This window comes from Sylvia atricapilla, chromosome Z (assembly GCF_009819655.1).
Source record: "Sylvia atricapilla isolate bSylAtr1 chromosome Z, bSylAtr1.pri, whole genome shotgun sequence".
NCBI classification, from domain to species: Eukaryota; Metazoa; Chordata; class Aves; order Passeriformes; family Sylviidae; genus Sylvia; species Sylvia atricapilla.
Genome location: NC_089174.1, coordinates 5491199 through 5505241, shown reverse-complemented (window position 1 = coordinate 5505241; position 14043 = coordinate 5491199). Strand labels below are relative to the sequence as shown.

At 43.1% G+C, this 14043-nt stretch overlaps 1 protein-coding gene across 1 annotated transcript in view; it reads left to right on the top strand.

The window, feature by feature from the left end:
• The first annotated feature begins 7938 nt into the window (after window positions 1–7938).
• Window positions 7939–14043, top strand: part of DACH2 (dachshund family transcription factor 2) — a 233700-nt gene continuing 227595 nt past the window's right edge. Inside the window, exon 1 of the mRNA XM_066338570.1 lies at window positions 7939–8492. Coding sequence (XP_066194667.1) covers window positions 8005–8492 — 488 coding nt within the window. The 5' untranslated portion in view covers window positions 7939–8004. The remainder of the gene's footprint in view (window positions 8493–14043) is intronic.

Here is a 14043-nt window from a genome sequence, read left to right as displayed (position 1 = left end):
ACCTTGATGTGAAAGTAAGAGAGAGGGAAAAAAGTAGATAAAGTCAATAATGTCTTCTGAAGATGAAGAAAGACACTTTTTCGTTCATATGACTTTATCCAAAAGCTCAGAGAACATACTGAGACGCAGAGATTGGTCAAGTTAAAAACAAAACCTGCTCTTAAATATTTGATTCTGATCTCACTCTGAGTTGCTTTGACTGAGATTCAGACAGACTCAATTCTACTGTGGATTCAGCCTCACCAGCTCAGGCTTTGTGACAGGGGTAAAGTAGCAGAATGTGTCCCCAGTGAGACCTTTCCCTCTACTTCCTATAAAGAGCTATGGAGTATCCTGGAGCTAATTTCATTAAATACTTACTTTTATTAAAAATAAAAATAAAATTAGGGTCGTTACATTTTCTTCAGCCTTCATCAGAGCTGTGAAAAGGGTGACCCAAGAGTTGGCAGTGTCAGGAAGGCCTCAGGACCAGGCTCACTTCTCATAGAGTTGAAAGATAGATGAGAATTCTGAAGGAGAGGTTTTCCAAGGTCTGTGTGAACTCAGGAGTCAAGGGTTGTGTAGATCACTGGCCTGAACTTCCTTACAGCTGTCTTCTGCTCTCTCCAGACTGTCTTCCTAATTCCCTGTACATCCCAGACCTCTTATTCAGGTGGGATTTTTATTCCTCTAAGGGAGTGTGAGGTAGAACATCCTGGACTTTATCAGCTGCAAACAGTATCCCAAATGAAAGTACTTACCTATTTTCAAATTTGCATTTTAAGTGAAAGTCAAACCTTCCCAGGCACAGGAAGGGTATCAGGGATCAAAGGGTCAAAATGGCATTTACTACTTCAACCAGTTTGGACCAGTTCCATTGATTTTTACTCAGAACTCCAGACTGATTTCAGTAGGAACTGGCAGCACAGATTGATATTACCTTATGGATTTCAGAAGAAATGTAGTGTTTGAAAAGACAGTATCATAAAATTGATGTTCAATGCAAAATACCCATTGATCCTCATTTGTGTCAATAAGATTTCTATAATTTGAAGAGAGTAAGACACTGAATTGTCTTAAGGTAAAAATACCACTCACTTCCATGGAAACAGAAGCAGGCCCACATTATGAACACTAAAATATTATCTGTGTAATGAAGTATTTAAGTCTTTATTATTTCATTACTGGTTTAGATAGTAGAAAATCAAAGTATCTATAGAATTAAAATATGGTAATTTCTTAATATTTACTCTCATGCTTATAAAAGACCTGGACTCCTGAATGATGTAAATCAATTATCCCTGTGTGTGTGAAATGCTGTAACAAGATCAATGAGACCTGAACACAAGGAGGCATCTTAGGATAACAGCTGCAGATGCACACATTCTGTGGTAAAAAACCAACCAAATGAACACACACTGCTCACTCTGATGGTTCTCCCTCCCCCACAGAAAATCCCTGCCATTACCCTGCCCAACTGCAAATGCATGAAAGGAAAACCAAATAAGAGCAGGTAGCAGTCAGCACAGGCAAAGTACAATAAATGGTCACTCTTAGAGGTAAAATGAATGCTTTGCATTCAGCTTGGGAACTTATTTTAGATGGGACCTAATGGTCAGACTGCTTACAACCAAAAGCTGTACAGTTAATGGCTCTGTGGAAAACTGCAAGGACGGATCTTTACTGCCTAAAATACATACTGGTTTTAAAGATGAGCTCAAGATGATTACTTTCACAATATTAATAATTCTGCCAATTGGATTTCCACAAAGTAGATTCAATAAAATACTGAAAATATTTAGTCAATAAATCAATTACACTTCCACTGAGTTTGAATAGCTATAAATTGTTTTCTCATTGATAAAATTCTGCTTATGAAAACCTATTTCCAAGGAAACTACTCCTAAGGAGTTTATTGGAAAATGCTTTGCAGTTAAAATAGAAATGAGAATTAATGGAAGGGCCACATGAGCCTTATATGTATAAATTAAAAAAAAAAAAAAAAAAAAAAAAAAAAAAAACCAGAAAGTTTTTTTTTTTCTTGCTACTTGGAGTAGAATGTGACGTCCCTGTTTAAAAATACCAAAAAAAGGTAAAGAAAATTAAATACCTTCTTATCCCACTAGATGGTGGTGCCTTCAGATTAGGGCTGAGATACTCAGACAGACAGTGCAGGAAAACTTTTGCTTTCTTTAACTGATCTAAAAAAGTGGAGAGATGAGGCTAATCTTGTTCCTCTGGGAATAGTAACAAGCCTTTGGGTCTGGTGACTTACTGAATATATTGAAGTACATGGAATTGTGTCCACAGCATTTTGCTGTGAAGTGTGTTTTAACCTCAATACACGTCTAATATCATTAAGTTTTCTTCCTGAAGAAGAAAAGGTGCAAACAATATTAAACCTTAACAACGATTGTATCTCATGTAAAACAGCCTTGTTCCACCAAGGTCCTGGTCCTTTTGCTGCCCTCTCTCCTCAGGCAAAATCCAGATTAACATGGGGGATCATTAGCAATGGCTGCATCTTGTATTCATGGATTTCATTGGAACGAGTTTAAAAGTACCACTCACATTTCTGTATGACAAATGCACTGCTGGCTTTCAGAAAAGGTATTTACACATCTGTTAGACAGAAGGGGATAGTGCCGAACGTGGCAGGTCACATCTCTCCAGTGATAACACAAGTGACATTTTGACGAATAGGGAAAGTGGATGGGACCTTGTTTGAGAGGGTATGTTTGTGCTTTACTTATCTCAGGCTGTGTGGTAAATGGTCACATCCTTCATGCCTCACATAAAGCTTGAGCTGGGAGCTTGGGGCAGGTTCTGGGAACTGCAGAACTTCTCTCAAGGGCTGTGTCTGTCAAGGGCTGGCTCAAGAGGAGGCCCCAAGTCACACTCAGTGTATGGAGGGAGCCTTGAGGTGCTATCTCACCTGGGCTGGAGTGAGGCTGGAGTTCACAGAGTATTAAATGTGCTAGTGAGCAGCCATCAGTCCTGCCCACACAGGCTCTCCCAAACCAGCAACAGTTCCCTGGATCCAAGACAAACCATAAGGACAAACTGCTGGGTGCACACGGTTGGTCCAGGGACTACCTGCCCAAATCTGTGCAAAGTAATCAGTGATCAGTCAGAAGCAGTGTGTGAGACTTGCACTGGAAAGAATAAAATAAGGCTGAACTGTTTTCATTTTGCTTAAATATCACGATGTCCATTGTTAGTATGAACAATTTAAGATTAAAATGAAAAACTGCTTTGTGGATGAATATCTCTAGTCAGGTAAGCTCTAGCATTTGGTATTCCAATTTTCTTTTTAAAGATGGTGTAAGGTACAGAAAAGTTAAGGATGACCGCGTGTGTCTTGGAAAAGACAGCATTAACCAAGAACCCCAGACTTCTTTTGTCGTGTGTAATTGTTGTTGCTCAGTGGGTTTTATTCGTATCGCCCATTTGTAATACCTGGAGTAATTTAGAAACCAGCCCTCCTTCTGGCACAGTTTGCTTCGTGCTTATTTGCTATATATTCCCTTCCACTTACTCTGTTCCTCCTATTCTAGTCCTTCACTTTTTGATTCCTGTGCTTGCAACATCTCCTCGATTTCCTATTTCTGTTGCAGGTAACTTAATGAACAGCAGCACAAAGCTAAGACATGTCACATTAGTGCGACTTCCAAGAAGGATTACCCAATAGTCCAGATACTTCTACATAAGAACATCACAGCCAAAAAAGGCTTAATCTGAGACTTTTTAATGAGTGCCTAGCAGGGAATTCCTTTGTATATACAGAGGACTGAGTCAGATAAATGGATACAGAAATGGATGTGTACGCCTGGTTCTCCTGTAAAACTTTAATTATATTGCATGTTAGAATCTTCCCAACTGTATTAGGGAGAAGGGATCTGCTGTTACTTTCTCTAGAAGCGTAGGCAGGATTTTCTGAAATCCTAAAGAAGCAAAATTCACTCCAATCATTGTTACTGGCTGCCATTAAGGGTTGAAATGCAGCATTTGCCAAGAGCGCAAGTTCCTTTATTTGGTCCCTTTGACTGTACCAGTATAACTGCCAATCACAGGAAATACCTCCAATAACTCTTCCTTTTACTTAATAAGGAATACCACATCTTTAAAACATTAGAAACAGATGTCACTGCATTACTTCACTGCTGATGTATGTAATAGAAATGACACACTAATTAATTTAATGCAGTATAAATGTACTGATTATTTATCATAGCTGACAATAAAATTATGAAAACATTCAATTACAATCAGTGGTAATTCATTATTTATTGATTCTGCGTTATGCACACATTAATACAATACATTTAATCACCTAAGAGAAGGGATCATTTTTCTATTGATACTTAGACATTTAGATTCATCAGTTTTATGTAAAATCCTTGATGTTTAGGTGGGAAGTTTTAATCCACAATTCCAAGGAAACCTCAGCTGAAATGTCAGAACTAAATTGAACACAAGTGTCAAGTACGAGTGCGTCTAGAAAAATGTGGGCACAAAGAATGACACACTAATTTCAGTCTCTTCTTTTTCTCACGTCAGTGGCCTACATTTGTTAATACAATCGTGGGTACTCTTTTCAAGGAATCCAAAGCATTAAATGCTAAAGCAGCAGAAAGCTAATACTGTTTTCTTCCTTTTCAAGCTGTTACTGAGAAGTAGCACCATGAGGGCTTTGCATGCTCAGGATGTAAGCTCAGGGCTCACTAGGGCAGGTTACCAGCTTTCCACTGGGCCCTGAGGAATTTCATTGTTAAGGACCAGGAGAAGGGTTTGTCACTTGGACTCCAGTTGGGTTGGAATTCAGAAAAGAAGGGTGTTCCATTTTGTTATGATTAGGGTGCATTGCAAATGCATTGTCCAATCATCTTTAATCTTTCATTTTGGACCCGCAAACTCTGACCCTTGTAAGTGCATTTTCACATTTATTCCCTCCCACTTATTTTAGGGACAATCCAAGTTTTTTAGTAAAATGTAGCAATTTTTTCCTATCATCTACTCACATTGGATGTACCTCTGTGAAGTCCATAGGAATAAAAAAACCACGTAAAAAAATTAACATTATGGTATCTATGGTACTCCTATTTTTATTGTCCTCCCTCACATTTGGCTACTGAGAAAAACTGAGATGAAGCACAAATAGCACTATTGAGCTTTCCAGTCTTCTCTAAACAAAATTATATATTTTAGTTCATACCTTACTGCTTCACTTAGCTGTCATCAGTTTTCCTCAGTGTCTCCCCCTCGTCAGGTGCGTCACCCATCATTTTCTCCCTGGATCCCATGGAGAGCAGGTGCCATGTTCCTCCCAGCTGGCAATAAGGAACTTCCAGAATGCTGTTGACTGGGGCTTTCCTCTCTCCTCCTGTGTCAGGGAAGACTCCCATTTCACTCCAGTGGGGCATATGCAAGGATGATAAAAACAAAAACAAACAAATGGAACCTTTGCTTGACATCTTGCCATACAAACACAGCCAATTTTTGTATAGGAATAATACACAATACACCAGTATTTCTACGGCTGCCAGTGTAGGAAAACAGAGTGTTTTGCACGTCGGTCAAAAAGGAAGAAAAATGATGTAAACTTACATTTAAAGTAATATTCTGAAATACTTATTTCAGCTATAGGGAGGCTTAGCAGTTTGTACACATTCAGATTACGTACTGCTGGACTCCATTCAAATAAACCATCTGGATACTTTATAACTGACAAGATATTACTGGATGATTGTTAGGCTTTAGTAACTTTGCCTTGTCTTTAACAAAATTACAGAGAAATAATAATATTCATGGATATAGTTGATTTGTATATGCTTAGTTGAACTGGACAGCTGCCTGGCATTAATTCTCAAACCTTGAGCATTTTCTAAGTTTCAGAGCAGTTCTTCTCTCCATGGACAGTCACCTCTCAAGGGCACTGCTTTTACTACAGCCTTTATGATTTTATATTGCTTCATGCCACTCCAACTCGCTGGGTGTTGATGTGCAAGGCTTCCTCTGGCCTTGCGAAAATTCAGGCTTATTTAGAAATATATTTAGCTCATGGAAGGCATTAAAGTCAAAAAGGAAAAAGAATTTTCTCGATGGATTTTGATTGTCGCATTAATCCCAAAGGGGGAAAAAAAAGTCTTTAAAAGGGCAGTGTTTGAATCTGATTTATTAAATCTCTTAATAGCAATCATGTTCAGAAAATTAACGGCCAGAAGTTTGTATCTGGAGTCAGTTATTTGGTATTTCTATACTTTCCAGTATATAAATATCTCAAATGAGTTCAGGGCTTTATTGTACTGATCACTTTGCCAAAGTAAGTAGCCCCTGTCCCACAGAGCTTCCAGTCTATGGTTTGAGCCTAAAAAGATGCATGAACTAGTTCAGAGAATATGAGAATTCTTATTGAAAGGTATTAATTTAAACTAAGTTAAGAGCAAATTCTGCCTTAGTTTCAGGCAGTGAGGTTAGAGACCTAGAACTAGTGGCCAAGCTTCTTAGAACACATAAAATCAATGGGGAGAAGGCGAGGTTCCTCCAGAGTGTAATTTAAGATCAGTTATGTTCACAAATATAGCAATTTAGTTAGCATACAGTCATCTTCTCTCATCTAAAATGGGATTACTCATAATGCAAAAACCATTAAACTTTGCAGAGAAGGTGCCTAAATAAGCAAGCCTAACAAAAGGAAAGAGAGGATGGCACACACAGGCAATGGAACCACAGAAATAGCTGAAATGCTCTGTCGGTATTCCTTGCTTGGCAGAATCTTGGAAAGTTCTGTTTATTCTTTTCTGCTTGCTTTGTTTATTGAATGGCTTCGTCAAAAGCTAAAAAAACAAAAAACAACAACAATAAAAAAGAGGAGAGTGAGAAAGTTAAGACTAGTGGAAGAAGGAAAGATAAAGAATGATAACCAGCAGCAGCAAACAGGCAAGAAGGATGTTGAAACACAGGAGAAACGGGAGGAGGGTGGGAAAAGAGTCGTGATGTAACACTGGGAGAGGGTGAGACGCAAATCACCAATGCAGCCAGCACTGGATGTCTCCTCTGGTTCAGGGAGAGGGGATGCAGGAGGCCTGGCAGCTCCTGTGTCACCTGCCCTGGGTGGAGCGGAGGAGGCACAGGTTGTGTTCGCAGGCCCAGGCACCTCATGGCGCTTGTGGCGGCACCGTGAGGAGAGGCCCGAGCCCCGTGAAGCTGAACCACAACAGGTGCGGCAGCGGGGCTGCGAATTTCAACCAGCTGCGTGCCAGACCCTCCGAGAACGGGCTTTGCCTGGCGTGAGCCACCACAAACCTGCACAGCTCTCACACCTGGCTCCGTCCTGCTCGTGCCCCTCTCTGGAGGGTCTCGGCTTGCTGCAGGCCTGTCTCAGTGGCCGGGGACCCGCAGCCCTGTGCTGGTGCTATCTCGCCTGCTGCGTTCCCGGTCCGCGTTTGCCTCACGTACCAAGCGGAGCCTCGCCGTCCCCCCATTCCCCTCAGCTCTGCCGGGGCACAGGTGTTTTGACACTTCCAAACGTGCCAGGGCTCAGCGACCGCTCCAGCTCCCCGGGGAAGGGATGGGGACGGCCGCAGCGCTGCGTCCCCTCCGCTCCCTTCCCCTGAGCGCGGGGCAGCGCCCGCCGGACCCCCTCCCGCTGCGATGGGGACCGAGACCCCGTCACCGCCTGGGGAGCGCCACGGCACCCCGTCACGGCTCGGGGAACGCGGACCGAGAGCCGCCCGCGGCCCCAGGGTCCCCCCTGAAAACTTTGCGCCGAGTTGCCGCCGCACGCCCCCCGCCCCAGGTGCGCGGCCGGCGCTGCCCCGCCCCGCCCGCGCCCGCAGCCACTGGCGGCGGCGGCGCTGGCGGCGGGCGGGGCGCATTGGCTGCAGGGCGCCGTCACTCTCTCTCCCCCGGCGGCGCTGGGGAGGGGTCTGGGCGCTGCGTGCGGGCGGCGGGAGCGCGGCGGTCCGGCGGCTCCGCACGGAGCGCAGCGCGGGGCTGAGGCAGCCGCGGGGAGCCGCGCCGGCCATGGCGGTGTCCGCGCCGCCCGTCATCGCCGCGACTTCCAGCGGCGGCGCCGCGGGGGGCTCGGCGGGTTTGTTCCGGGCGGACCCGCTGTACTCCAGCCCCGCGGAGTCCCCGCGCCTCACCAACAGCCTCGTCAACACTTTCCTCTCGGCCGGCGGCGGCGGGGCCGGCGCGGGCGCCGGCACCGGCGGCGGCAACGAGTGTAAGATGGTCGACCTGCACGGGGTGAAGGTGGCCTCGTTCCTCGTGGAGGGGCAGGAGCTGATCTGCCTGCCGCAGGTCTTTGATCTCTTCCTCAAGCACCTGGTGGGAGGGCTGCACACGGTCTACACCAAGCTGAAGCGGCTGGATATATCGCCCGTGGTGTGCACGGTGGAGCAGGTCCGCATCCTGCGCGGGCTGGGGGCCATCCAGCCCGGCGTCAACCGCTGCAAGCTCATCACCAGGAAGGACTTCGAAACTTTGTACAACGACTGCACCAACGCGAGGTGAGCGCAGGCTCCGGGGGCGGCGGTCCCGGGGAGGGGAGCGTGGGGGGCACCGAGCGGAGCCGGCGTGGAAAACTTTCCCTGCTTCCCTCAGGCCCGCCGTGGCCGGACCGCCGGGCTCCAAACTCTTCTCCAAACAGGGAAAGGCGGTAGTTCCCGCGAACGCTCCTTTAAAAAGAGCCCCAATGCCCCGAAGTTTTCTCCGTTAATTTTGTCCCGGTGTCCCCGGTGCCCGGGCGGGGCTGCGGGTCCCGGTGTCCCGGAGCGGCTCCGCACTCGCGGCTCCCGGGCGGCCGCAGCCTCTGCCCGGCTCCGCTCGCCGAGCCCCGGGTCCCCGGCTGCTCCAGACTCGGGGTTATAGTCCTGGTTTGTGACCTCCTGCCTGCTGCCTTTAGAGATGATAATGATCTGAACAAACACAAATCCCTCTCGGGGCTCGGCAGGAGCACTGCTGCCGTGGGGCAGGGTGTAAGGCAGGGACTGTGGGGATGCCGTTCCCTGCTTCAGCAGTTGGTGAGGGACGTCTCCAGAAACATTTCCCTGTCAGCGTGCTGCTGCTTTCTGTGGCAGCAAACTTTCTTTGCAGCCGCTTCAGCGAGCTCCGGGCGCGATGTCCGACCTGCAGCGTGCCCGTGTGCGGTGGCCGTGGGCTTTGTGTCACTGGTGCGACCTGCTGAGCTCTGAGCGGGGGCTTTATTTTTAATAACTTAATTTCGTGCCGCTGCGGGGCCTGATCCTGCACTCGCTGCTGAAGCAGGAGCAGACCGGGCGTCATTCTTGGATGTAGTATTCGCTCTGTTTCAAATCGCTTTATATTACAGGTGGCAGTTTGGAGAGGCACTTAATTCCTAGATCTGGGTATCACATTAACTAGATTCCTAAATCTGTTAATATGAGCTATGTGCCTCTTTCCTTGCTCTCGTTCTGTCTCTGTAACCTCTTCTCCCGCTGCCTGTTTCAGTGTCAGGCACCTCGATGACATCACACCCACTGCTTTATTAAAGTGATGGGTTTGGAAACAAGGTCTGAGACTTATATTAATTTTATTCAAATGCATTAGATTACTGAGAGGCACATTTAACACGTAAATGCTTCTGTGAAATGTTTCTGAGACTCGACTAGCATGAAAGTTAAAGAAATGCATCTCGTTAATTTCTGTGACCGTGCCAAACTTTTCCATTAGGGAAATACAGGATCTGATTTGAGGATGCAGCCTGCAGATGCAGTCTGATGATTTCTGCCCTCTTTACAACCAGCGATTTAAAATCTCGAAATGCTGGGGTGTTAAATGTTTGAAACTTGTATTTCCCAACTTTTTTTTTTTTTTTTCTCCTCTTCTCTTTGACAGAGCCTTAGGGAGGTGATGGGACGAGGGGATTGGAGATGCAGGGAGCAGCGGGAAGGGCGCCTAGGGGAGCTGTAGGTGAGGAGCCAAGTGATGCTCCGAGAGGGGTGAAAGGAGCAGTGAAGGAACAGAGCCCTGGGGAAAGGCTGGGATAAGGCAGGGCAGTGTCAGGGGCTCCTGCAGGGCAGAGCTCTCAGCTCAGACTCACACGTGTTGAATGTGCTTAAACTCTCCCCATCCCGCTAAGGAAAACCTTGTATTTTTGCCCATTCAAGAGTAGCAAATCCCTTTACGTCTCACTCCTTTATGCCTCAAGAAGATGCCACTGGTCGGGGGAAGCTGCTCACATCGAGGTGTTTTGCATTCACGGTTTCAGGTGTAAGGCATGAGGAGTCTTTATCAGCCCACCTGAAACTTTGCTCAAGGATTGTAACTTAATGTTAATTGTATTCTGTCATGCTTATTAAATGCTTAATGCCTCATTTTATTTACAGATTATTATTTCCCTTGAACAGTCCATACTTACTGGAGAGAATGTTGGGTAAAAACAGTTAAATACATGAGTGATCTTAATTATTTTTGTTTGCTGTGAAGTGACCTGAGAAGCGCTGTGGTGCGCATTATCAAACAAATTAAATGCAGTAGAACTGTTAAAAAATGTGCTCACAGTTTTTAGTTCTGTACCTGCAAAGTGAAGGCTTGAAAATGTGTGGTCTTTTAGAAATACTGCTCTCAACTCGGAGTACTGTGCATTGCTTTTCTATTTAAGTTTGGGGCTTTTTTAATTGATAGCTATTTATGTATTTATTTGAATACTGTAGAAATGCCACAGTAAACTCCAGAGCTGCCAGAAAAGGCAGTAAGAAATGCTGGGTATCGTTATTTTCACTGTTAATTGACTTGTAAAAGTCGACATCTCTTATGTTAAGTGTGCATTTTTAGTTACTTTTTAATTGGAATGCAAACCCGTCAATTACATATAACTGAAAAAAAAAAAAAAAAAGATAAATTCTATTTCTGCTGCTTACTCTCTTTCATTTTTCTAGTTGGGTTTGTCTCCAGAGCTTAAAAGAGCTGCCGAGAAACACACTCGTGGGCAAAAGTTTTTTGGGGTTTGTGTTCTGTAGCAGGAGTTACTCTGTCCAGCAGCTCTGACCTGTGTGTTTTCATAGCACATTCACATGCACTGTTGAAATTTTCATTCACATGTTTGCAGGATGTTCCTAAAATGTTTGGTGCTAGCCAGCACCACACACTCTTAATTTGCAGGCAAGGTCTGTGAAATGAAACTAACTGCTCATTTCATTGCAGGTCCTACCTTCAAGTGAGTAAAACATACTGACAAAATCTACCTCCTGATGGATAATACCTTAGAAGATTCCTTAAATTATGGAGGAATGCTTAAATTTAGTAGTAAAGCCTAACATTTACTTAATTAAAAAAAAGAAAACCCAAACTATAATGAGGACTTTATAAAAGGAAATTTACAACTGTAGTAAGATAATGTTTTTGATAGTACATATCAGTCCTGAAAAATAGGATTATGTGAGTATGATCACGACCTCCTCCACACGGTTCCATATTTGAAGGATGCTACTGGCCACTGAAAAAGCATAGTGTTGGTCTGGATTATTCAGTGAACGGTCAGAATACTTTCCAGAAAGGAGCATTTTAGTACGTGGCACATTTTTCATTATTTAAAGTAACCAGTTAAGCTAATATTTTGCATTACTTTGGCTATTCACAAACAATAAAAGGCTTTAGAAATGAATTTAAGCAGTAAATGCAGACATTTAATTTTATGAGATAATGAGGGTCTAGTCATGTTGACTATTAAAAGCTACCCTAGCTACCACAGTCAGCAGTACTCTGTCTTTTATTAGGAGACTGATGTCAAGATTATAATTAAAGCAATCCAGCCATGTAGCACTGCACACGGCTTCCTGTATATTGATAGGAAATGTGGATATCTGATTGTCCATAAACTTCTTTCTTTGAAGGAGAATTCTCTGAGAAAAATTCTCCCTAAATTTCTCTGAGTGGTTGTTTAGCCTGCATTCAGAGTTGGCCAAATTTGTGAATTTTGGGGGTGTTAGCATTTTTAAATAAAGATGAGTTTTTCAATTTCCTTCTCTTCTTTGGAGAAGGGGCTCACTTCAGACACTCTGGAGGGAGATCACTGGCGAAGTGGATTCTGCTTGAGATGGAGAAAGGAATTCTCCCACTTTCTGAGCAGTGTAGTTATGCTTTTGGAAAAATCCCTCTTTTCTTTTTGGATATCTTGAAAGTCTGTGCCTGTTCAAAACTCCTAAAATACTTGAATATTTTCATCAGATGCATATCTAATCTGTAGAACCCTTGATTAAAATTCTCTTCTTTCTTCATAGCACTAGAGCTCCCCATTTGAAGGATAACATGCTTTTCCTCCAAAATGGAGTATTTGTATGATTCCTGCTTGTCTATATGCATAATACATATGTAATTTTCTACTGAGACTTCTACAACTGAAAAATACTGTGTTTTTGTAGCAAAGACAAAAAAGCTAAACAATTAGGTATTAATGATATTCTTGTTGCATATTCAAAAGGTCTTTGCAAGCATTTCTTCTCCTTTTTTTCTTTTCACCATTTCAACCTGCAGAACTCTTCACTGTCACTTCAAATCACACAATTCTACAAAGATAAAACAACATTTAAACTCATTTGCTTTGGGAGGAAAATTGAGCATTTGCACCCAATAAGCCTGATTGTGGAACTGCATGCAAATTGTGTTTTGATTTATCTCTTTTGCACTTTTTTCCATTTGAATTGATCTTGCATTAATTTCACCAAGCGGCTCTGTGAGGCTGCAGATGTTGCCCTGTGTTTAATAAATCAATGAGACAGATCTGAATGAATCACTTCAGATGGATTCTCTGCTCGGTTTGATGTCTAGATGTTATTCTTAGCTTGTTATCATGACAGATGCATTAATGTTCCCATACACTGCCAGCAATGTCAAAGAGATTGAAGCTTTTAAAGTGGCGGTATCCTCTTTTCCCCCTTCTGTTGGAATAACTAAATTGCCTTTAGGAATAGGTCAAAATATAAATTTAATCCTGGCATTATTGTGGGGGAAGATGCTAAACTTCTGATAGTATTATAGCACGGGCAAATGCAGATTCTTACAGAATGATTAATTATTCCCAAATAGTGGAGATCAGTATTAAAATCTAAACATAGGATGGCTCCTTAATAGAGTAACCACTTTCTCAGCATTAATATTTCATTGTAATAGGAATGATACGAATAAATAATATAAGACTAGAACACGTTAAAAGTATTGCTATAAATAGAATATCATTGTGTCCAAATTGATTACAGGGTGAAGTAAGACTTTTCTCATTTTTTGCCTCATTAAGGATTTTCTTTTCAAGTTAAGTATGTCTGGATTCAACCTCTGTTACATTTAAAATACTTGTTTATTATGTTTCTGGTACTACTCCCCATGTAGGGCCAGTTATGGTGGAGAAGTTGTTGATCACCTTTAATTTCAGGTGAGTTTAATTGGGTATCCATTACCTTGGACAGAACCTGTGGAGCACAAACCATAAGAGACTGGAACGTGTCTTTGTGGAAAGGTTTTAAATTCTGAAAAAAAGATAGCACAAAGTGCAAAGTACTCTGCCATGAATAATGAAGATCTATTTCCCGAGTAGGCTATGCACAGATTATATTCCTTAGTGTTTAGTAAACCACTCGTGGTCATCTTTGTTTTTCTTTGTAGTATAAAACAGTGTTTTGTGCAATCATTTTGTTAAACCTGATTTCTCTCTTTTGTGACGCTTTTATTTTCATTTTAAAAATTATCAAGAGTGTTCCTGTTCCTAATCTTTCCTCGGCACAGAAGAACTTTGACTTTTTGTCTTTAAGGCTTCTGAGAATAAATTGGAGAAACTGGCTGTAACGGATCTAGATTTATGTTGGCATTCTTGGTATTCTTGCTCCAGTAGTTCCAATTTGATAAAGGAAACAATATATGTAATAGAAATTCACAGTTTATTCAAATGAGTTTAAGCTTTAGCATTGTTATATTTGCCTTTCTCTCACCAATATATCAACGTGTGGCAATAGCATTATACTCAGAAAGCCTCCAGAAGGGACCAGCTCTGTAGATGGGGAATTATTCTCACGCTGGGGCTGTGGCTGGACACGTAGTCTCTGTTTG